The sequence below is a fragment of the Drosophila suzukii genome, unplaced genomic scaffold (genome assembly GCF_043229965.1).
Source record: "Drosophila suzukii unplaced genomic scaffold, CBGP_Dsuzu_IsoJpt1.0 scf_12, whole genome shotgun sequence".
Lineage (NCBI taxonomy): Eukaryota > Metazoa > Arthropoda > Insecta > Diptera > Drosophilidae > Drosophila > Drosophila suzukii.
In genome coordinates, this window is record NW_027255899.1 from 679,301 (window position 1) to 703,978 (window position 24,678).

Sequence of the window (24,678 nt, forward strand, 5' to 3'; positions counted from 1 at the left end):
TTGGGCTTGTACGTGTTCTTCGCTCCACATCCGTAACAAAAGATGGTCCGAGCTTCGAAACACTCATCAAAACGATGACCTAGCTTTTCGCAGTTCCAACACTTCAATTGCTTGCGTTGTATCGCTGCCACTTCAGCTGATTCGCTGTCGTCAAAATCTTGTTCTATCTGAGAAACAAAAGCGCGTTGATGAAAACTACTCTTCATTGTTTGTGCTTTCATCTGTCTACAAAATTGTTCATGAGTTCTGACTTCTTCCCTGAGCTGAGCTAACGTAACTATACGTAAATGAATAAGTTCGTACCGCAGAGATGGCTTTGAATGTCGTATGAGAAGCCTCACTAACGATTCTTCTGAGATCGGAGTACTCAAACGAGAAACGAGTCTTTCCACCTGAAATTGGTAATCCTCAAAAGACTCTTTTTCAGCTTGACGCTTGCTGTTTATAAACTCCCAAATGTCCATATCGTTGTCGCTCTCCTTGAACTTATTTCTGAACTCTCTACAAAACTCTATCCAATTAAATTGATGGCATGAACGATGGAACTTCCAGTACCATTCGCTGGCCTTCCCCACGAAAAATAAATGTAAATGGTCACACAAAAGCTGACGATCTCCATTTAAATTTTGCTGAGCTAATGCTTGTACACGATACAGGAATTCTTCGGTCTGTAACCCGTCTTTGGATCCATCAAACTTGATGTGCCAGCTCTGAATGATGTTCGGCACTTTCTCTGGCTGCACTGCGGAATTTGACCTGCTGACGCGTTGAGCGTTTGGGTGAATGTCGTGAAAAACTGTTCCTGCAGAATGAGCTTCCCCTGATTGACCCTGCCTTTCATCCAACCTCCTACTTGGGGTTTGAGCGGAACTAGCAATCTGCATATTTGCTATCTGTGCCCTAATGAAATCAGATAGTTCTTGTCTGAGGTTCAGTTGTTGCACCTGCATGGCTGTTTGTACTACTCGCTCTATTTCCTCTAAATTCTCTGCCCTAGAAGTATCTATTATCGAGTCTGTGTCCAGACTACGTTCGTGGTGACTCGCTGGGTTATTGCGATTTGATCTCAGTGTCATTCCTGTTCGCGGTCCAGCGCCTCTGCGTTGACCTGTATTTCTTCCTCTTCTTCCACCTGTCCTTCCTCTGTTCACATCATTGCTCGCGATACTGCCGTTAGCAGCGTTAGCTTCTCCTGTCCTTCTATCAGCAGCTGACAACTCTGCTGACAAGTTGTTGATCGGCATAGACAACTGTTGTATAGTACACTCCCTGTTACACACCGGACATCCGTGAAAATCAAGTATATAATCCCTGATGCACTGTTGGTGGAATGTATGACCGCATGGGGTAGATGCTGTTATATCGTTCGCGATCAATGGCTGCGTACAAATCGTACACGATGTAATCTCACCGCCTATTGCGGCTGGTAGATCGAGATTGCTGTGACGCAATGACATCTTCACTAAACACTAGTTTCTTGAGTTTGTTGTGTAAAACATTAACTGGATCGTGATTGATATTACTATAAGTTCCTGCTCGCTATATAAATTAAACTCTTTAATGTTCCTTGATTGCTTGGCAAAAAAAAAATAAAATAACACTAGCTAAAATTGTTTTGAATGCTTACTCCCCGAGTTACGTGTTCTGAACCGGTCAAAGATCGAAGTTCCTCCGATACTTTGCAATTCCATTGCTCAGACGATCGTGATCTAAGAGTAAGTCTAAAGAAATTTCATTGAAATGAGATCTCAAGTAACCTGTTGGTTCTGGTCGACTATTCCGTAATAACTCGAAATACAATCGCAATTCCTAGAGACCTGGTTTACCGACATCCATATTCACAAATACTTTCTTATTCTCGTTAACCTCCAATTCTACATGTTTACATGACCCCCTTGATCTGAGTGGTCGACCCGATCCGCAGATTCTCGAATCGTCGTCGCTGTTCCGGCCTCAAGATACAAGTGATCATTGAATAAACCGAGAAGAGAAAACTAAACTTCAGCAGACTCTAACAAAGACTTAATTGAAAACTGGTAAAGCAATACGTGAAGTTAAACCTCCTCCTAGTAGCCTGCGCTTAGAAATCAACTAGAATCTAGGCGGTTTCGGTTTCTAGGGACGTAAATATTGATTGGTTTGCCCCACGTTCTGGGCGCCATTTTTTTTTTTTTATGTAGTAGACAGCTAGGGTTTTTAGGCCTGCGTTCACTAGGCTATGGATAACCTAGTGTATAGGAAGATTCGGGTTCGTGCACTTCTAGCATTGCTCGGTGCTAAGCTCGTCGGATTGTCGTGGGATCTTCCTAGTCTTCTCTATAACACGCACCGTACTACGCGAAAAAAGTTTTAAGTGCACTAAGCGGTAATCTAAAAGGATCGAACAACAAAATAATGGGTGTAAACGGACTCAAGACACGCGGACGGACGTTGAAGGCACAAGCGAATCAGGAAACATTAAGAGTTAGGGTGGCTCGATGATATTGCCGCCCCTTTCTGTACCCTCCCTACCATGATAACTCGTGTGAAATTGTTTGCGGTTATCCCTTATTCAATGTTTATTCATTATTCACATTTTTACTTCATATAGCTGCGGCATAGCAAGATCAATCACGATTCCGTGTTACAAATTTATTCAACCATTGTTGAACTATCAACTTCAATTAACAAAAGAAAATTAGAAACTACAATCATGATTTCAATACAACTTAAATTCTTTCATCTTTAAAAATCAAATTTAACTCAAAATATAACAAGACTCAATCTGACCGAATAATCGTCCGTTTGCTTTGGCACGCATAATCATAATATCGTTTATATATGGGTCAAATGTCAGAAAATCAATATGGTGGTAACAATATTTCACTTACGCAAAACTCCGGCGATGCAGGTTCGGTGGGCCCATCGAAGACGCTGTGCAAGGATGCTTTTAAGACAAGTTATCATATTAATTTCTGACAAGATCAGTTATGTGGAATGTACGGATGGTCATTGTCAGAACTCAAAGAAAAATTACTACTAAGTCAATACAAAGGTACGCTACATGAGCTAGTACCGAAAAATTACTCTACATAGATCGAAAGTTAAACTACACAAAAGTTAGCGCCTCCGACAGCTCACTACATACGAAGGGATCTGCGTCTTCGCATGCCAGACAGCGGGTCTGATCAATCGATGCTTTCCTCCAAATTCATTCGCCTATGGCGAGGCTCTTCCCATCGGCAAGCCGCACGTGGCGAATACGGGCGAAGTGCCGGGTCTGTTGCTCTCCTTCGAATACATTCGCCTATGGCGAGGCTATTCCCATCGGCAAGCCGCACGTGGCGAATACGGGCGAAGTGCCGGGTCTGCTGCGCTTACAACACGCCTTCCGAGATACTGCTCACTGGACTAGTCAGAGCTGAGACTTCCTTTGCCGCGCGTGGCGCGTGTTGGTGAGGCGATGTGGGTGTAGCAGCAAAAGTCACATCCGGTATCCGTTCACTTCCTCATCCAAGTATGACCACGGCTTCGATCAGTGGTCCAAAAATGACTGCTGTACTGGTACCATAACCCTCCAAAATGTCGCTCTATGGCTTAGCCAGAGCTGGGGCGGTGGATGCCGCGCGTGGCGCGTGTGGGTGAGGTTATGCACTAGCCACAGTGGTCACTCAGGTAGACTTCCTTCGATTAGGGCGGTTCCTACAAGGCCGCACGTGGCATGCGGTTGGTGGGATGCCGGGCCAGAGATTTACGCCGTTCGCGGCAATCTGTAGCCTAGGTCACCTTCCAGAATGTTCGCGCCTTTGCTGATCGCAGGGGGCACCTAGCGCGACACGTGTCCGCAGGTGGCAACCCCGCCGTGGCAGGTTGACTTGAACTGACACCCAAAAAAAAGTCTCGTCTTGGCCGACCGGTTGCGAAATTAAAAACGGTGTAATCACGCCGCGCTGGCGCTGATGTTGCCGGCCGGCTTCGACAGAACCTCTTCTCCTTTCCTATTACAAAAAAAAAATACATAGAAATACACGCCACTTAATAGCCTGCCTGTGCGGTTAAATTTGTGCGTTCTTATTTACCAGTAGTTGGGTGTAAAATTATATATGATCCTCCTGTTAGCTTAGACTTGGCTGGTGCACACACACTTAGACAGAATTCGAACCGCGTGGGTTGTAATTTTCCGTTTGTATTCTACTTACGGCAGCAGCCTTGCGTCCGTTTTCATTCAAAGTTTTAAACGAAGTGAACGAGAACTCTTGACGCGAGAAGCTGGCTGTACGCTGCGGCGTTGCTAAGCACACCTAACGGGATCTTTCCAGATTCTGTTCTCCTTTCCGCCTTCACACGTTTTCGGTGCGCGCGAGAAAGAGAGGCTGCTATGCTGACAGACTATACGTGTAAGCGGGTCAGCTAGACGATATTCGTTGCTCTCTGCTATACTCTACGTTTAGCTGTTAGACATATGCGAATTTACATGCAAAATGACTTTACTCTAATTTCTCTCAAAAGTTTTTATTTCCATTTACGACTGGCCCCCACAAAGCTGATGTTGAACTTGGGTTAATTCCAGTGTGTTGTTCCGGGGGTGCGGCATCTTTGAAACCTTCCTACTGCAGAGCGTCTTGTGTTTTAATGCAGCTTCCTGGGTTCCGGAAAAATTCAAACACACATTGCAGAAAAATTGCGCCCTCCTCTGATTTCCTCTTTGAGCAGTCATTAGTCTTTGAAAGAGAAATATATACAAATTAGTTAATTGCTTAAAAGAGATAAAAATGTATAAAAGAATTTACCTTGAAATATTTTTAATGTACATGTAATGTCCATTTCCACCTTCTTCCAAAAACATCATATTGATATGAAGAGGCTTTTCCACTTCCGATTGAAAAAGCGGTCCAATTATTTCCCTCGTCTCTTCATTATATCCGAATACGTTTAAACTCATATGAGTATTCTTCTTTAAAAAATTGTTTATACATTTTATTTCAAGGGGGAAAGTCAACCCTGTGAAATCCAATATTTTTTCATCACTTATACGAATTATCTCCAGCGATATATCAATATTATATGCCGAACATCTTTGCGGCCTGTTAACAATTTTTAAGGCAGAAATCAAAGCCCATTTAAAACAATAATGATCATTTTCGTTACAAACGTTAACTATTGCTTTTTTCGTTAAAAGGAAACGAGGTAGTGGTATGAAAGATGAACCAGCCATCGGTGTATAATGATTCACATTCATTTCCAAGCGAATCAATTTTATAAGAGACCATCCACTATCTCTCTCTTGAAATTCTTGTGTTTTTGAAATTATTTCCATGGTATATTCATGGAAGATATTTTTTAAGTCAGAATCTTTATTCATGATCGTCATTTTACTTTTAAAACTTTTCATTTCAATTTCTTCAGATTCATCTTTAAAAAGTATATACTCTGCAAACAGTTCAAAGTTTACTTCTGCTGAAGTATAACTTTCTAACAGAATGCTGAGATGAGGTAGCAGGGACAATCCAGCTTCACTCAAGAAACTCTCTGGTAAGATCAAATCCGATCCATCGTTTACATACATGTAATGTAGTATTCTGCCCTTGAATCCCTCAGAAATTTTTTTGACTCTTCCGTCAAGGGGTTGAATTGCATTTCGCTTATGCAACTCCGAACGGACATGATTTGCCCACTTATTCTTTAGCAAGAAACACTTGCAGGAATGACAAAACTGATTTTGGTTATTCATTTTTATTTTATTCGTTTTGGTAAAATTCTTTTTTCACGATCACTTTTTTCACTTTTACTCAAGTTGTGTTTGACGTAGCAGAGTATCCCACTTCAAGACTATTTTTGGTAGACTAACTATTGTCCTCGATCATTTATAGTGTTTGAAGTGGGCGTGTACGATAATATTGAACATGAGAGGTGCATACTTAAGATTTTTTTAAATTCAAAAACTAAGGTAATTTTAGTAGGTTATATCGACTATTCATTGGTTAGAAGAGATGAGAAGTATTGATTTTGAAAAATATTTGATACATGTGTAACCAATAGGACACCATCAAATCGATAAAGGAGACACAGAATCATAGAATTAAGGAGAGTGTTGGTTAGAAGAGGTCGCACATACTTTGCTGCAGGTGAGAAAGGAAAGGTCATTTTTTATACAGACCATCATACTCAGGTAGCCAATAGGGGACAGTTTGGAAAAAATCATTTCGAGTTTGGGAAAAAACAAACATTTTCATTTGTTGAATTTCGAGAATCACATTTTTAAGTAAATGAAGAGGAAAAATCAAAGATTTTCATTTGTTGAATTTCGAGAATGCATATTTTTGGGTAAAAGAAGAAGATGAAAACCTGTATAAAATTTTCTTATAAATTGTGTAAGCATATTTAAAAGGGTAAGACGAGATTGTTGACTTAGATAGACAACATGCATTCAGTTAAAATAAATAACTTGCTGAATGTATTTGACGGAATTCTGTTTAATGCACACTATGTACGGCTCCAGTTCATACAATCCAAACTCTTTGAATGTGAACGAGGTAACATGAAAACATCAATTCATGGAAATCATATGAACACCTGCGTGTGGAGCAATGATGCAGCCTCTGAGGGAGTTGATACTTGTGTATGCCATCGAATTTCTGATTACAAAAAGGAAGCACTCAACATTATGAATATATACTATAATCTAGAAAAAAGAATGAAAATGATTAAATAACATAATAAAACATGTTCGCAATACCAAAATAAATGAATAAATGTATTATTATGCTACAAAATAAACTTCTGACTTTTTATTTCGAGTTAAAATTACAGGTGCGGAGAATGGAAAATATTTCCTTGACTGAGATATGTCGGCTACTTGCGAGTTGTTGCGCGGTCGTGATTTCAACCCCTATTATGGGAACGTCGTATGAGGTCGTATGAGGTCGTTGGCGTGAGGCCCATGATCTTGTCAATGAGCGTGCGCCTTCTGGGTTGTGCATGTGTCCCTTTTATTGCGGTCAGGTAATTGACAGGTGCGCATGTTCGGGTAGCTCTTGCTTGAATCCCTTTTATGACATGTTTATGACCCATTTGTGGAAAGGAGAGAATCTTAGACAATTTACCAGTTAAACGTTCTGGGGCGGAAACAAAAATGTGTATTTGAAAATATTCCACATCTGAGAATCATTAACTTGTGAGATTTATTTTATTGGGGTTCTTTTGATTTCTAAATTAGTTTTACAATCATAGGAAACATTATTCCCCAACATGATCGGACATGTTCCTCTAAGATAACCATCTTTGAATACTTTGGGTGTGCGACCTTTCACACGTGCACAGCAACACCTGTGATAATGAGGCAAAAGGGTACGTGATCACACCTTTCCCCAACATGATCGGATATGTTCCTCTAAGATAACAACCTTTGGATACTATGGTTGTGCGACCTTTCTCACGTGCACCTTTCTCACCTGACTATTAATTGCACATAATGAGGGGAAGGATACATGATCAATATTGTCACATGGGGATGTGGGGGCGATGGGTCAATTAATTTTACTCTTTATAGACATGATCGTGACATTTTTATGACTTCAAAGCCCATTAAAATCAGTTAATTTATTGGATTATGCTAATTGTCCCAGAACCCGCATACGTTAATGAGGGGGGAGGGGGGGCGGGGGCCATTAATATGCTAATTGTCCCAGAATCCGCGTTTCCCTACTACTGTACTTCACTTGGTTCCATACATTTGACAATTTTATTCATTACGGCTTGAAAAACAGCTGCATCATTGACAAGACCAAAATGCATTCTGTAGTGGCCATCAGAAGTAACGAATGCATTGTACGGTTTCGATGATTGGCTTACCTCGATTTGATGGTAACCCATGCGTAAATCTAATTGCGTAAAATATGCGTGGCTTGCAAATCGGGCAAACTGTTCTTCCAAATTTGGATTAGGAAATGGGATTTTCAGCGTGATACTGTTAAGTCGGCGGTAATCCACACAAAGGCAATGTTCTCCATTCTTTTTATTGACGGCGAAAATTCCCGAATTCGAGGGACGAATAATATCGCATTTAAGCAAATCGAAAATTATATTGGCGATGATGGGCCTAAGTGCGAACGGAGTACGGTATGGTTTGATGTAACACAGAACTGATTTCCATTTTAGTAAGTGATCATTTACCCAGTTCATTGGTAGTATCCGCAAACAAGACGAATTCTCTGATAAGACTTGTTTTAGAACTTCGTTATCTACCACTTCGCTGTCTTCTGTGATTGCGATTTTTCAAATTTTCTTAACGAAGCATTCAGTTCCCTGAATAATAAATTTATTATCTTCGCGGCACAGGATATCTTTTCCCAAAAGGACATTTTCGCTAATGTCTAGCATTTCAGATTCATAAACAATTTCTTCAATTAAGATAAGACAAAAAAGTATCCGCCACCAAAACCGTTTAGAGTGACAGCACAACATTGTGAGACGCCTACATTTTTCGCAAATAACTTTTGAATTAACGTACGTGTACTTCCAGGATCTACAAGGGCTTTTGTATCATTTACTATGACAGATGAAATCTTGCAAATGTCTGACTGTCTATTAGAATCGATTTTATAAATGTTTGGTTCTGCTTTTCGCTTTTCGGGACAATTGGCTGATTCGTGTGTGGTACGATTGCAGTAACTGCAGCGAGACCTACGCTGAGGAATAATGCCCAACCTTTTGGCAATTATAACAATTTTCTTCGTTTGTACGTACTGTTTTTGAGCGGTGGGATCACGTTTTCCGGACATATAAAAGGGTTGTGCTGTATTAAGTTATGCGCAGAATAGGCAAGAACATATCTTTAAAGATTATTTCAAGTGGCATAATTATTGGACATCTTTTTTTTAAGATCGTAATCATTAATCTCGTCGATGATGTGTGTCGAAATTGCTGAATCGCTTAATTCACCCTATTTACCGATTGCAAGCATTTTATAGAAATGGTCCTGTGGTGGCTTATGGGGATCTCTACGTATTTAAGACATTTTAAGGTGAACGTCTTCGGCATTGCTAAAACATGGAAAATCATTAAGGAACTTTGATTTTAAGTCCGGCCATGTTTGAAGAACTTCTTCCGCTGGTCGACCTAGTAACGAGCTGCACCTAGCATCTTTTGCTGAAGTTAACGCGTCTGACGAATTGTTGCGAATCTAAAGATTTTGCTGATGATGGGTTAAATTCCGTGAGGAGCGATACGATTTCAGTAATATTACCTTAAGAACTATTACTGTTTACAGAACCCGTTGGGCCGTGACTGTATAAGTAATTCGGCGTATTCGAGTTATACGGATTTTCGTTATACTCGTACATCGGTCGATGCTGTGAATCTGTACTGTATTGGTTAAAACCAAAGTGTGACTGTGAGTAAGTTCCGGAAGTAGTTGCCGTAGTTGCGTAACCGTGTTCCAGACGACCGTGCGGGATCGGAAGATTCAAGTTTGGGTTTGACGAATAAGTAGTTGCTTGCGGATTAACGAGATTTGGCGGAGACGTTGAGGAATGTACGTTCTGCGGAAAGATCAAATGTTGCCGAAAGGCTGCGACATAATCTAGCCCTATTTACGAAAATAAAGGCTATAATATTCGTCATGAAATTGGCTTGCACAGAAAAAAAAATTGATATGATATGATGGTCAATTTGATGAAATCCAGTATCAATTCGGCCTAGATACGGCACATATCAATTTGATATGTTCGAAATTGTAAAAACGATATTTCGGTAATATCATTTTTACATTATAGCGTATCAATTTTTTGAAATGTTTTTGTTGTAAATTTGATATTATTGTAAATTTGATATTGTAATTTCAAATGTACATTGTAGTAGAAAAAAAAGCAAAAAAATGCACAAGTGAAATTAAATAAACTCTCGATATATAAATTTCACTTATGCATTTTTTTAAACTACCCACACGCACATTCTTACGACAATGACAAGCACGTGCATCTGTCCATACATACATATGTATGTGCAAGCGTAACTATGTGCGTATGACAATGTGTGTCTTGATTTAGCATTTTTAGTTTCTCACACGCACATTCATTCTTACGGCAATGAAAAGTACGTGCATCTGTCCATACATACATAAGTGTGTATGAGAAGCGACTTTGCAGGACGGCGTAGAAATAAAAATTAATTTTTAAATGCAATTATGTTATGTTACTTATTAAATTTGTTTTCACGCCGGCGCAGCCTCTACAGATACGCACGCTTACATACGTACGTATGTATGTATGTACACACATAGTTGCACGTGTTTTTCTTGTCGTAGGGCAGTCGTATAATAAAAGCCACTCAGAAAACCGCACACGATTTAATTTTTTTCCACTTACTATGTTCTTATAACACTTTATACGTATACACATTATATATGAAGTTTACTTACCTGTTTTTTTCAACTTGGAGAAACACTACACTGACCATGCACGTCCGACCTGCATCAAAATAAAATTCAAGTGGCAAAAAATCCACTAAAACGCATCCTAGTGCAAGCGAGACAGCATGTTCGAATTAGCCCAATTCGAATTTCGAATATATCCTTTTCGCTTCCACTCACGTGATTGATGTCGCCATATTGCTACATCCTCTCTTTTTCGATGTCAAGAAATTTCCGAAAAGAGAGAAATCGACAATTTGACATTTTTTGGTATCAATTTGACATTATTTGATGGTAAAAATGATATGTGTCTAAAAAACACAAATTTACCATGCGCATATCAAATTGATCCTGGCTCGGTTTTTTTTCTGTATGGAATAGAATTTTTTTGGCAAAGTAATTTTTAGTCTTTAAACTTATTTAAAGATATTTTGATTCTACAGTTTATAAACTACACAGAAAAAAAATTGATATGATATGACGGTCAAATTGATGAAATCCAGTATCGATTCGGCCTTGATACGGCACATATCAATTTGATATGTTCGAAATGGTAAAAACGATATTTCGGTAATATCATTTTTACATTAAGCGGTATAAATTTTTTTAAGATTTTTTTATTGTAAATTTGATATTGTTCTAGATTTGATGTTATAATTTTAAATGTACATTGTCTTTTACTCAAGTTGTGTTTGACGTAGCAGAGTATCCCACTTCAAGACTATTTTTGGTAGACTAACTATTGTCCTCGATCATTTATAGTGTTTGAAGTGGGCGTGTACGATAATATTGAACATGAGAGGTGCATACTTAAGATTTTTTTAAATTCAAAAACTAAGGTAATTTTAGTAGGTTATATCGACTATTCATTGGTTAGAAGAGATGAGAAGTATTGATTTTGAAAAATATTTGATACATGTGTAACCAATAGGACACCATCAAATCGATAAAGGAGACACAGAATCATAGAATTAAGGAGAGTGTTGGTTAGAAGAGGTCGCACATACTTTGCTGCAGGTGAGAAAGGAAAGGTCATTTTTTATACAGACCATCATACTCAGGTAGCCAATAGGGGACAGTTTGGAAAAAATCATTTCGAGTTTGGGAAAAAACAAACATTTTCATTTGTTGAATTTCGAGAATCACATTTTTAAGTAAATGAAGAGGAAAAATCAAAGATTTTCATTTGTTGAATTTCGAGAATGCATATTTTTGGGTAAAAGAAGAAGATGAAAACCTGTATAAAATTTTCTTATAAATTGTGTAAGCATATTTAAAAGGGTAAGACGAGATTGTTGACTTAGATAGACAACATGCATTCAGTTAAAATAAATAACTTGCTGAATGTATTTGACGGAATTCTGTTTAATGCACACTATGTACGGCTCCAGTTCATACAATCCAAACTCTTTGAATGTGAACGAGGTAACATGAAAACATCAATTCATGGAAATCATATGAACACCTGCGTGTGGAGCAATGATGCAGCCTCTGAGGGAGTTGATACTTGTGTATGCCATCGAATTTCTGATTACAAAAAGGAAGCACTCAACATTATGAATATATACTATAATCTAGAAAAAAGAATGAAAATGATTAAATAACATAATAAAACATGTTCGCAATACCAAAATAAATGAATAAATGTATTATTATGCTACAAAATAAACTTCTGACTTTTTATTTCGAGTTAAAATTACAGGTGCGGAGAATGGAAAATATTTCCTTGACTGAGATATGTCGGCTACTTGCGAGTTGTTGCGCGGTCGTGATTTCAACCCCTATTATGGGAACGTCGTATGAGGTCGTATGAGGTCGTTGGCGTGAGGCCCATGATCTTGTCAATGAGCGTGCGCCTTCTGGGTTGTGCATGTGTCCCTTTTATTGCGGTCAGGTAATTGACAGGTGCGCATGTTCGGGTAGCTCTTGCTTGAATCCCTTTTATGACATGTTTATGACCCATTTGTGGAAAGGAGAGAATCTTAGACAATTTACCAGTTAAACGTTCTGGGGCGGAAACAAAAATGTGTATTTGAAAATATTCCACATCTGAGAATCATTAACTTGTGAGATTTATTTTATTGGGGTTCTTTTGATTTCTAAATTAGTTTTACAATCATAGGAAACATTATTCCCCAACATGATCGGACATGTTCCTCTAAGATAACCATCTTTGAATACTTTGGGTGTGCGACCTTTCACACGTGCACAGCAACACCTGTGATAATGAGGCAAAAGGGTACGTGATCACACCTTTCCCCAACATGATCGGATATGTTCCTCTAAGATAACAACCTTTGGATACTATGGTTGTGCGACCTTTCTCACGTGCACCTTTCTCACCTGACTATTAATTGCACATAATGAGGGGAAGGATACATGATCAATATTGTCACATGGGGATGTGGGGGCGATGGGTCAATTAATTTTACTCTTTATAGACATGATCGTGACGTTTTTATGACTTCAAAGCCCATTAAAATCAGTTAATTTATTGGATTATGCTAATTGTCCCAGAACCCGCATACGTTAATGAGGGGGGAGGGGGGGCGGGGGCCATTAATATGCTAATTGTCCCAGAATCCGCGTTTCCCTACTACTGTACTTCACTTGGTTCCATACATTTGACAATTTTATTCATTACGGCTTGAAAAACAGCTGCATCATTGACAAGACCAAAATGCATTCTGTAGTGGCCATCAGAAGTAACGAATGCATTGTACGGTTTCGATGATTGGCTTACCTCGATTTGATGGTAACCCATGCGTAAATCTAATTGCGTAAAATATGCGTGGCTTGCAAATCGGGCAAACTGTTCTTCCAAATTTGGATTAGGAAATGGGATTTTCAGCGTGATACTGTTAAGTCGGCGGTAATCCACACAAAGGCAATGTTCTCCATTCTTTTTATTGACGGCGAAAATTCCCGAATTCGAGGGACGAATAATATCGCATTTAAGCAAATCGAAAATTATATTGGCGATGATGGGCCTAAGTGCGAACGGAGTACGGTATGGTTTGATGTAATACAGAACTGATTTCCATTTTAGTAAGTGATCATTTACCCAGTTCATTGGTAGTATCCGCAAACAAGACGAATTCTCTGATAAGACTTGTTTTAGAACTTCGTTATCTACCACTTCGCTGTCTTCTGTGATTGCGATTTTTCAAATTTTCTTAACGAAGCATTCAGTTCCCTGAATAATAAATTTATTATCTTCGCGGCACAGGATATCTTTTCCCAAAAGGACATTTTCGCTAATGTCTAGCATTTCAGATTCATAAACAATTTCTTCAATTAAGATAAGACAAAAAAGTATCCGCCACCAAAACCGTTTAGAGTGACAGCACAACATTGTGAGACGCCTACATTTTTCGCAAATAACTTTTGAATTAACGTACGTGTACTTCCAGGATCTACAAGGGCTTTTGTATCATTTACTATGACAGATGAAATCTTGCAAATGTCTGACTGTCTATTAGAATCGATTTTATAAATGTTTGGTTCTGCTTTTCGCTTTTCGGGACAATTGGCTGATTCGTGTGTGGTACGATTGCAGTAACTGCAGCGAGACCTACGCTGAGGAATAATGCCCAACCTTTTGGCAATTATAACAATTTTCTTCGTTTGTACGTACTGTTTTTGAGCGGTGGGATCACGTTTTCCGGACATATAAAAGGGTTGTGCTGTATTAAGTTATGCGCAGAATAGGCAAGAACATATCTTTAAAGATTATTTCAAGTGGCATAATTATTGGACATCTTTTTTTTAAGATCGTAATCATTAATCTCGTCGATGATGTGTGTCGAAATTGCTGAATCGCTTAATTCACCCTATTTACCGATTGCAAGCATTTTATAGAAATGGTCCTGTGGTGGCTTATGGGGATCTCTACGTATTTAAGACATTTTAAGGTGAACGTCTTCGGCATTGCTAAAACATGGAAAATCATTAAGGAACTTTGATTTTAAGTCCGGCCATGTTTGAAGAACTTCTTCCGCTGGTCGACCTAGTAACGAGCTGCACCTAGCATCTTTTGCTGAAGTTAACGCGTCTGACGAATTGTTGCGAATCTAAAGATTTTGCTGATGATGGGTTAAATTCCGTGAGGAGCGATACGATTTCAGTAATATTACCTTAAGAACTATTACTGTTTACAGAACCCGTTGGGCCGTGACTGTATAAGTAATTCGGCGTATTCGAGTTATACGGATTTTCGTTATACTCGTACATCGGTCGATGCTGTGAATCTGTACTGTATTGGTTAAAACCAAAGTGTGACTGTGAGTAAGTTCCGGAAGTAGTTGCCGTAGTTGCGTAACCGTGTTCCAGACGACCGTGCGGGATCGGAAGATTCAAGTTTGGGTTTGACGAATAAGTAGTTGCTTGCGGATTAACGAGATTTGGCGGAGACGTTGAGGAATGTACGTTCTGCGGAAAGATCAAATGTTGCCGAAAGGCTGCGACATAATCTAGCCCTATTTACGAAAATAAAGGCTATAATATTCGTCATGAAATTGGCTTGCACAGAAAAAAAAATTGATATGATATGATGGTCAATTTGATGAAATCCAGTATCAATTCGGCCTAGATACGGCACATATCAATTTGATATGTTCGAAATTGTAAAAACGATATTTCGGTAATATCATTTTTACATTATAGCGTATCAATTTTTTGAAATGTTTTTGTTGTAAATTTGATATTATTGTAAATTTGATATTGTAATTTCAAATGTACATTGTAGTAGAAAAAAAAGCAAAAAAATGCACAAGTGAAATTAAATAAACTCTCGATATATAAATTTCACTTATGCATTTTTTTAAACTACCCACACGCACATTCTTACGACAATGACAAGCACGTGCATCTGTCCATACATACATATGTATGTGCAAGCGTAACTATGTGCGTATGACAATGTGTGTCTTGATTTAGCATTTTTAGTTTCTCACACGCACATTCATTCTTACGGCAATGAAAAGTACGTGCATCTGTCCATACATACATAAGTGTGTATGAGAAGCGACTTTGCAGGACGGCGTAGAAATAAAAATTAATTTTTAAATGCAATTATGTTATGTTACTTATTAAATTTGTTTTCACGCCGGCGCAGCCTCTACAGATACGCACGCTTACATACGTACGTATGTATGTATGTACACACATAGTTGCACGTGTTTTTCTTGTCGTAGGGCAGTCGTATAATAAAAGCCACTCAGAAAACCGCACACGATTTAATTTTTTTCCACTTACTATGTTCTTATAACACTTTATACGTATACACATTATATATGAAGTTTACTTACCTGTTTTTTTCAACTTGGAGAAACACTACACTGACCATGCACGTCCGACCTGCATCAAAATAAAATTCAAGTGGCAAAAAATCCACTAAAACGCATCCTAGTGCAAGCGAGACAGCATGTTCGAATTAGCCCAATTCGAATTTCGAATATATCCTTTTCGCTTCCACTCACGTGATTGATGTCGCCATATTGCTACATCCTCTCTTTTTCGATGTCAAGAAATTTCCGAAAAGAGAGAAATCGACAATTTGACATTTTTTGGTATCAATTTGACATTATTTGATGGTAAAAATGATATGTGTCTAAAAAACACAAATTTACCATGCGCATATCAAATTGATCCTGGCTCGGTTTTTTTTCTGTATGGAATAGAATTTTTTTGGCAAAGTAATTTTTAGTCTTTAAACTTATTTAAAGATATTTTGATTCTACAGTTTATAAACTACACAGAAAAAAAATTGATATGATATGACGGTAAAATTGATGAAATCCAGTATCGATTCGGCCTTGATACGGCACATATCAATTTGATATGTTCGAAATGGTAAAAACGATATTTCGGTAATATCATTTTTACATTAAGCGGTATAAATTTTTTTAAGATTTTTTTATTGTAAATTTGATATTGTTCTAGATTTGATGTTATAATTTTAAATGTACATTGTTGTAGATTGGATATTAAAAATACCAAATTGATATTGTTGTTAATTTGATATTATAATGTCAAAGACAAATTTAAATAAAAAAAATAATTTACCAAATTTTTTTATTATTTCTTTTATTTGATTTTCAAATACGATTTCTTACCTATTTACAGTTTGTACAAAATATTTACAGTACACATTATTTTAGATATTTACATTGGGTCATTTTTTTTACTAATGTATACTTATTTACTAAAATTTCTTAATTGTGATAAACTTATAATTATAGTTTTTATACAATCGTATAAGATTCCAATTCGGCATCCACCACATAAGCTTAAAAGTGTTCTCTAAAATTTGAAACCTTAATTAATTGTGTAATAACAGAAAATTTGTGAAAGACTTTCAAGAATAAGCAACATTTTCTGAAAAGCAATGAAAATCGCGTGCATCTGTCTATACATACATATGTATGTACATGAGAAGCGACTTTGCAGGGCGGCGTTGAAAAAATAATTAACAGGCATTGTACATACATCTAAACATAAATTTAAGCTCATTTATGTTTTTGTTTAAATGCAATTATGTTTATTGTTAGATGTACATACTTATTAATTTTGTTTTCACGCTGAAAAAGCCCCTACACATACACACGCTTACGCATACGTATGTATGTACATACATAGTTGCACGTGTTTTTGTTGTCGTAGGGAAGTTATATAAAAATAGCCACTAAGAAAATCGCACACGATTTTAGTTTTTTCCGCTTATTATGTTACTATGTTATTATATCACTTTAGACATATACACATTATACATATATGAAGTTAACTCACCTTTTCCTTGTTCTGCGCACTTTGGGAAACACTGAAAATGTACGTCTGACCGGCTTCACGATAAAACTCAAGTGTCAAAAAATCCACAGAAACGTATGTAAGTGCAAGCGAGACAACATGATCGAAATAGGCCATTTCGAATTTCGAATATATCTGTGGGATGTGGTAGTGGAGAGACAAGGACCATCTTTCCCTTTCTGTACTCGATATTCCTAAGAAATACTCGATATTCCAAAGTTATACTCGATATTCCAAAGTTATACTCGATACCACCCACAGACACAGTTGGTGGCTTTTGCAAAGGCAAGAACTTGGAGAGCTAGCGGACGAAGTGCGGAATGGACTAAGAGGCAGCGGATCATGGCTGGAGATCTAGGAGAAGCAGCAGATACGGGCTGGAAGCAGTGGAGATACAGCGAGCAAGACATTGGATCAGGTGTGGTCATCGGAACATGCGTGCAGGATTGTGCAAGCGGAAGGCTGGTGCACAGATCTTGGCAGCAGACGAAAGCATCCAGAAAGTTCCAGTTGAGTTTGGAAGTCTTCATTGTATGTGTGACGCTACAAGGAAATACGACGACGACCAAAAGCGTCATCATTGAGCGGGTGGCTGAACTTTTGCGAAGTGTTGCCGGAAAGTTTACTTCAGTTACAGGGTGGTTAATCTATTTACAATTTGCTTATGATACTAAATTTAAGAAACATTGTTTAATTTTAATAATCTACAGGATGGAATTGAGAGAAACGAGATCTTGGCATTGCGCGTGGAAGAGTTGCGTCGGAAGTTGTCGGAGTTGCAATTGGGTACGACTGGATTGAAAGCAGAATTGAAAGAGAGGTTGTTACCCTGTTCTAAATAACGATGGTGAGTCGGAAACGGAGGATAGTGGTGAATATGGTCTATCAGTAAAGTCCGCAGAAACTACTATAAATCGGCCAACCGCAGTAGGTTGGCATCAAGGACTAGGAAATGAAAGGCAGGTTAGATCATGGTTCACGTTGAAAGATGTAGAGGGCAGTGTTTCGCAGTTTTCTGGGTCGAGTTCCCCAGATATAAACCAATGGATAGGAGAGTTGGAAGATTGTGCAGCTACAGTTGAGTGGAACCCTTTACAGTTGTTTGTGTATGCAAAACAGTTGCTTAGTGGAGCAGCAAAGATGTTTGTGCGTAGCCAGAGGAATATCAAAGACTGGGCAAGTTTGAAATCGGCTTTGATGGAGGAGTTTGGAATCAAGTTATCCTCAGCAGAAGTTCATCGCAGGTTGGGAAAACGACAGCAGCATAAGGGTGAATCCTTGCACGAGTTCCCTTATGCACTTATGGAATTTGCAAAGCCCATTTGTTTGGAGGAAGAAAGTTTGATCGAGTATTTCGTTAAGGGCATCCCATATGCTAGATCAAATAAAGCAATGCTGTACCAGGCCAAAAACCTCAAGGTTCTAAAGCAACAAATCGACGCGTATCAAAAATCACGTGGATCATCAAAACCAGTAAACAAGTATGACTTACAGGGTAACAAGGCTGTGCACGACACAAAACGAGATGCAGTAGCTGGATCAGTTAAAAAATGTTTTCGGTGCGGGAATTCGTCGCACATGAAGAAAGACTGTCCCGTGAAGGAGAAATGTTCCAAATGTTTCCAGGACACCGAGCAGCGCAGTGTAAAGCAGATGTAAAGGTCAAAACAGAGAGAGTAACCAATGTCGTTCAGGACGAAGTCGTTTCACAACCATCGCGTGAGTCCTTTTCTTCGAGCTTGGAATTGAAATCAGAGAGTTTTGACAGGTATCAGTGAAAGTCAGGTCCTAACATTCGGAAGCTTCGTAACAAAGGTTGTAATCGATGGAATCGAGACGTCGGTCGAGTTTCATGTCATACCTGATGATGATATGAAGTTTGACGCTTCTGAAGTGGAGTCATTGATCGATAATTACAAGCCTTAGCTTATTGCGATCAGAAAATTGTCGATGACCAGGTTCAAGAATGGCTAGAGGAAGGGATAATAAAGCCTAGTACATTCGAGTTTGCTTCGCCAGTGGTGCTTGTAGAGAAGAAGAACGGGAAGTAGCGTTTGTGTTGGGATTATAGAATGTTAAATGAAAAGATTGTCCGAGATAGCTTCCCAACAGCTCAAACGGACTGTGTGATCGAAAAGCTACAAGGCGGACAAGTTTTTACAACTCTAGATTTGACTAATGGCTTCTTTCACATGCCTGTTTCGCCATCGTTTGTAACTCAGAGTGGTCAGTATGAGTTCCTATTTGTACCCTTCGGTATAACAAACTCTCCAGCAGTTTTTACCAGGTTTATCATGGCTGTTATGCGTGATTCAATTAAGAATGAGGATGCAGTTGTATACATGGACGACCTGATCATTTCGAGCAAGATTATCGATGAGGGCGTGCATAAGTTAAAGCGAGTTTTGAAAGTGGCAAAAGGATATGGTTTGCGCATTAATTGGAATAAATGTCAGGTGTTGAAGCGCAAAGTTAACTTCTTAGGCTATGTCGTCGAAAGCGGTACCATAAAGCCAGGTAATGAGAAAACTCAAGCAGTTGCTGATTTTCCGATTCCGCGCGACAGAAAGGAGTCCAAAGATTTATACGATTGACGTCGTACTTCCGTAGGTTTGTGGAAGCATACGCCGTAATTTCCAAGCCGTTGTCCGATATGTTGCGCAAGGAGTTGAGGTTCGAGTTTCAAGACCAGCAGTTAGCAGCATTCAAAAAGCTTTAAGAAGCGTTGATCAGTGGACCAGTTCTGAAGCTCTAAAATCATTCGCTTGACACAGAAATTCATACCGATGCATTCAAGTTCGGACTTGGAGCTGTTTTGCTTCAACGAGACCCCTGTGATAACTTGTGGCATCAAGTTTTCTACATGAGCCGTAAAACTAAGCCATGTGAGTAAAAGTATCATTCCTATGAACTGGAAGTACTTGCAGTTATTGGAGCCTTGGTAAAGTGCCGGGTGTACGTTCTAGGGAAGAAGTTTAAAATTATTACGGACTCTAACGCCTTTAACATGACCATGAAGAAGAAAGAGATTCCGCTCAGAGTACCTAGATGGGCGATGTACCTACAAGATTTCGACTACGAAATAGAGCACAGGTCAGGTTCGAAGATGAGACATTTCGATGCGTTTCATCGTTTGCGGGAAGCACAGCTCTTAGATAATTGGACGAAGGTGCTCAAAAGTGTCGTTGAGACCAAAGGCTATGAAGACTTCTACATAGTGAACGAAGTTCTGTTCAAAGATCCTAATAATGAGTTGCTAGGAGTTTCTTCTCTCATGGAAACCGAGATTATCCAAAACAGTCACAAGCAAGGACATTTCTCATCCAAGAAAACTCAGGATTTGATCGAGAAGTCGTATTACATTCCGAAGCTAAAAGAGAAAGTAGCGCGATTGGTCGATAGCTGCGTAGAGTGCATCCTTGTGAATGCGAAGGCTGGTAGGCAAGAAGGTTTCCTTACACCAATATACAAAGGAGACAAGCCGCTCGTCACATACCATGTAGATCATATTCGTCCGATGGAGTTAACCAAAAAACGATATAATCACATATTCGTGATTGTAGATGCCTTTTCCAAGTACGTATGGTTGTATCCTACACGAAGCACAGGGGCTAGTGAAGTGGGGACTTGTTTGGAGCGCCAGGCTGTTTCTTTTGGAAATCCGTATAGGATAGTGTCACATCATGGAGCTGCATTCACATCCCACCTGTTCAAGGAATACTGCGATAGGGAGAAGATCGAACATTTGCTGATTGCAACAGGCGTGCCAAGGGGAAACGGACGCATGCATAAAATAGTTTTTCCGATGCTCTCCAAACTAAGCCTTGAAAGCCCAGGGTGCTGGTATAAGCATGTAGGTAAGGTACAGCAGATCATTGACAACACTGAGCCAAGGAGTACCAAATTTTCACCATTCAAACTGCTAACAGGATTAGATATGCGTATCTCAGGAGATGCCCAGCTCAAGTCATTGATACAGGATTGTTTAATTTCGGAGTTAGATGATGAACGCGACAAACTGAGGAAGGAAGCAAGGGAGAACATTCAGAGTATCCAAGCGGAAATCGAGAAAACTGTTGATGCAAAAAGAAAGGTCGAAAAGAAGTTCCAGTTAAACGATTTGGTAGCTATTAAACGCACCCAGTATGGTATTGGTTTGAAACTGAAAGGAAAGTACCTAGAGCCGTATAAAGTAGTCAAAGTAGGAAACCATGGAAGATACGAAGTTGAAAGAGTAGAAGAAGCTGATGGGCCGTATAAGACATCAACCGTCGCAGAGTACATGAAGGCATTCGGGATGAATCCTGCGTCAGGGGGGCCGATTGTGGGATGCGGTAGTGGAGAGACAAGGACCACTAGATGCGGTCTCACCTACTGATCTAATATCTTTCCCTTTCTGTACTTGATATTCCTAAGTAATACTCGATATTCCTAAGTAATACTCGATATTCCTAAGTTGTACTCGATACCCACTTGCAACGTTAGATATACGCACCAATATACTCACTCGCTGCCAGAATCTCGCAAAGTACAGTTCTATAGGACACGTATATTTTGTAAAACCTAAGCTAACGAGTCGAATGTGAATAAAGCATATCATCATACTATTTAAAGTCAGCGTTATCTTTTCTAAAAAAGGACCCTGCATATCTTTTTCGCTTCCACTCAGGTGATTGATGTCGCCATATTGCTATATCCTCTCTTTTTCGATGTCAAAAAATTTCGGAAAAGAGAGAAATCGACAACTTGACATTTTTATACCCGTTACTCGTAGAGTAAAAGGGTATACTAGATTCGTCGGAAAGTATGTAACAGGCAGAAGGAAGCGTTTCCGACCCCATAAAGTATATATATTCTTCACTAGCCGAGTCGATCTAGCCATATCCGTCTGTCCGTCTGTCTGTCCGGATGAACGCTGAGATCTCGGAAACTATGGGAGCTAGGCTATTGAGAATTGGTGTGCAGATTCCTGAGCTTCTTACGCAGCGTAAGTTTGTTTCAGTAGAGTGCCACGCCCACCCTAACGCCCATAAACCGCCCACAAACTTCAAAAAATCGTAAATATGAACGTGGATATCTCGGAAACTATCAAAGATAGAGAATTGGGATTTATAATTTAGATTCTGTAGCCTTATACGCAGCGCAAGTTTGTTACGCGAATAAGCCACTCCCACTCTAACGCCCACAAGCCGCGAAAACCTGTGACTGCGCTGGAGCGCATATCTTACGTATCAATTTGGTATCAATTTGTTATTATTTAATGGTAAAAATGATATGTGTCTAAAAATCACAAATTTACCAGGCGCATATCAAATTGATCCTGGCTCGTTTTTTATACCCTTGCAGAGGGTATATTGATTTCAGTCAGAAGTTTGCAATGCAGTGAAGGAGACGTTTCCGACCCCATAAAGTATATATATTCTTGACCAGCATGACTAGACGAGTCGATCTAGCCATGTCCGTCTGTCCGTCCGTTTCTACGCAAACAGGTCTCTCAGTTTTAAAGCTATCGGGCTGAAACTTTCCCAAAAGTCGTATATCTTTTGCAGGTCACAAGCGACATTGCAATAACCTTGAGGAAAATAAGTAAACACTTGCAAACACAGAATTTCTAACATATAACACTGAACAAACTACATTTTTCTAAGACAGATAACTAACACAAATTAACTTAATGGATAAATAAAAATAATAAATTTTAACTTACTTCAATAAAAATTTTGTATGTTGTCTAGAGCAACTGCTCACCTTAATATTCAATAGTACGTAAAGCAAAAATTTGCAGATTCAAATTTGAGATAAGATCAACAGAAGTTTTTCGGTTTCCTTCTTCCCACCAATTCGATGTCTCTTAAATTAAGCTTGAACAATTTTGTTTGATGCTCCTAAATGCTTACTTTTTTTCGCGGCCACTAAAGTATGGTTTGTCGCTTACGTTAAATTTGACAGGTCGATATCTCAGTAAATAGATGCAATTTTTGTTTGATATTTTAGGAGCAAGTGCGGTTGGTCATTATGTACACATTTGCATAAAAACAAATTTTTCGCAAATAGGGCTCGTTATTATGTTGACACGTTAACGTATTGGTGCGAGGTAGCTGGGACGTACCGTGTTGCTGAGAAGTAGCAATATCTTGTTGAGATTTGTTAGGCACAGAAATGTTAACATGTTGTTGTACGTTTGCACCGCCCTCTGTAACTGGCATAGTTTCGTTTGCTTTCTGAGAATTTTCGATTGGCGAGGAGATACCGCTTGGCTGAAGAGATCTGTCTTGAAGTTCGCGCAACGATTTCTCTGACTCGGTCATTATACCCGTTACTCTTAGAGTAAAAAGGTATACTAGATTCGTCGAAAAGTATTTAACAGGCAGAAGGAAGCGTTTCCGACCCCATAAAGTATGTATATTCTTGATCAGGATAACTAGCCGAGTCGATCTAGCCATGTCCGTCTATCCGGATGAACGCTGAGATCTCGGAAACTATAAGAGGTAGGCTATTGAGATTTGGCGTGCAGATTCCTTAGCTTCTTACGCAGCGCAAGTTTGTTTCAGCAGAGTGCCACGCCCACTCTAAAAACCGCCCAAGCTGTGGCTCCTTTTCTGCTAGAATAAAATTTTTAACTGAAATGTATTGTTCTCATCAATACCTATCGATTGACCCACAAAAAAAAGTTTGCCACGCCCACTTTAACGACCACAAACTGCCCATAAGCTTCAAAAAGTCGTATATATGAAGGCAGATATCTCGGAAACTATCAAAGATAGAGAAATGGCATCTCAGATCTAAATTTCGTAGCCTAGTACGCAGCGCAAGTTTGTTACGCAAAATTAGAACTGAAATGTATTGGTCTCGTCAATACCTATTGATTGAACCAAAAAAAAATTTGCCACGCCCACTCTAACGCCCATAACGCTTAAATCTGTCTACCGCCGGTATGTGGCGCACTTATGTTGTAGCTCTTTCTTGCTGACGTAATCGTTCGTATACGTTCATTTTTCGCACGATTTCACTTATGAGTGATTCTTTGTAAAACGTTTCGAGATTCTCTTTATGGTCTCAGAACGATTTCACAATATACCACTTATAAAAAAATAAATCCATTTGACAGAAGCAAAGATACGGAGATGCCATAATTTTGTTAATTTATGTATAACTTAAAATTACATTAAAAAAAATTCTCTTTAATTATTATTTTTGCCAACCTTTCACCTAAAAATAACTCCCATAACAGTTTCCAAGAAATTTGTAGTCAAATTAAAAGAAAAAATTCAAATTCAAATTCAAATAGTTTTTACAAAAAAACAAGGAAGAACGCTATAGTCGAGTACCTCGACAATCACGTACCCGTTACATAGCTTATGGTACCAAAGGGAAATGGAGATATGCAAGCAGCAAAGAGAGATTGCAATGCGCCACCTACCCATGATGTCAATATGTTTATGTGGGCGGTAGACAGATTTAAGCGTTATGCGCATTAGAGTGGG

General features: G+C 38.9%; 1 protein-coding gene across 1 annotated transcript; it reads left to right on the forward strand.

Annotated features, from left to right (window-relative positions):
• The first annotated feature begins 18,334 nt into the window (after nucleotides 1-18,334).
• LOC139354656 (uncharacterized) lies at nucleotides 18,335-18,853 on the forward strand. Its single transcript, XM_070998901.1, has one exon. The coding sequence runs from the start codon at nucleotides 18,335-18,337 to the stop codon at nucleotides 18,851-18,853; it is 519 nt and encodes a 172-aa protein (XP_070855002.1).
• Nucleotides 18,854-24,678: the final 5,825 nt, after the last annotated feature.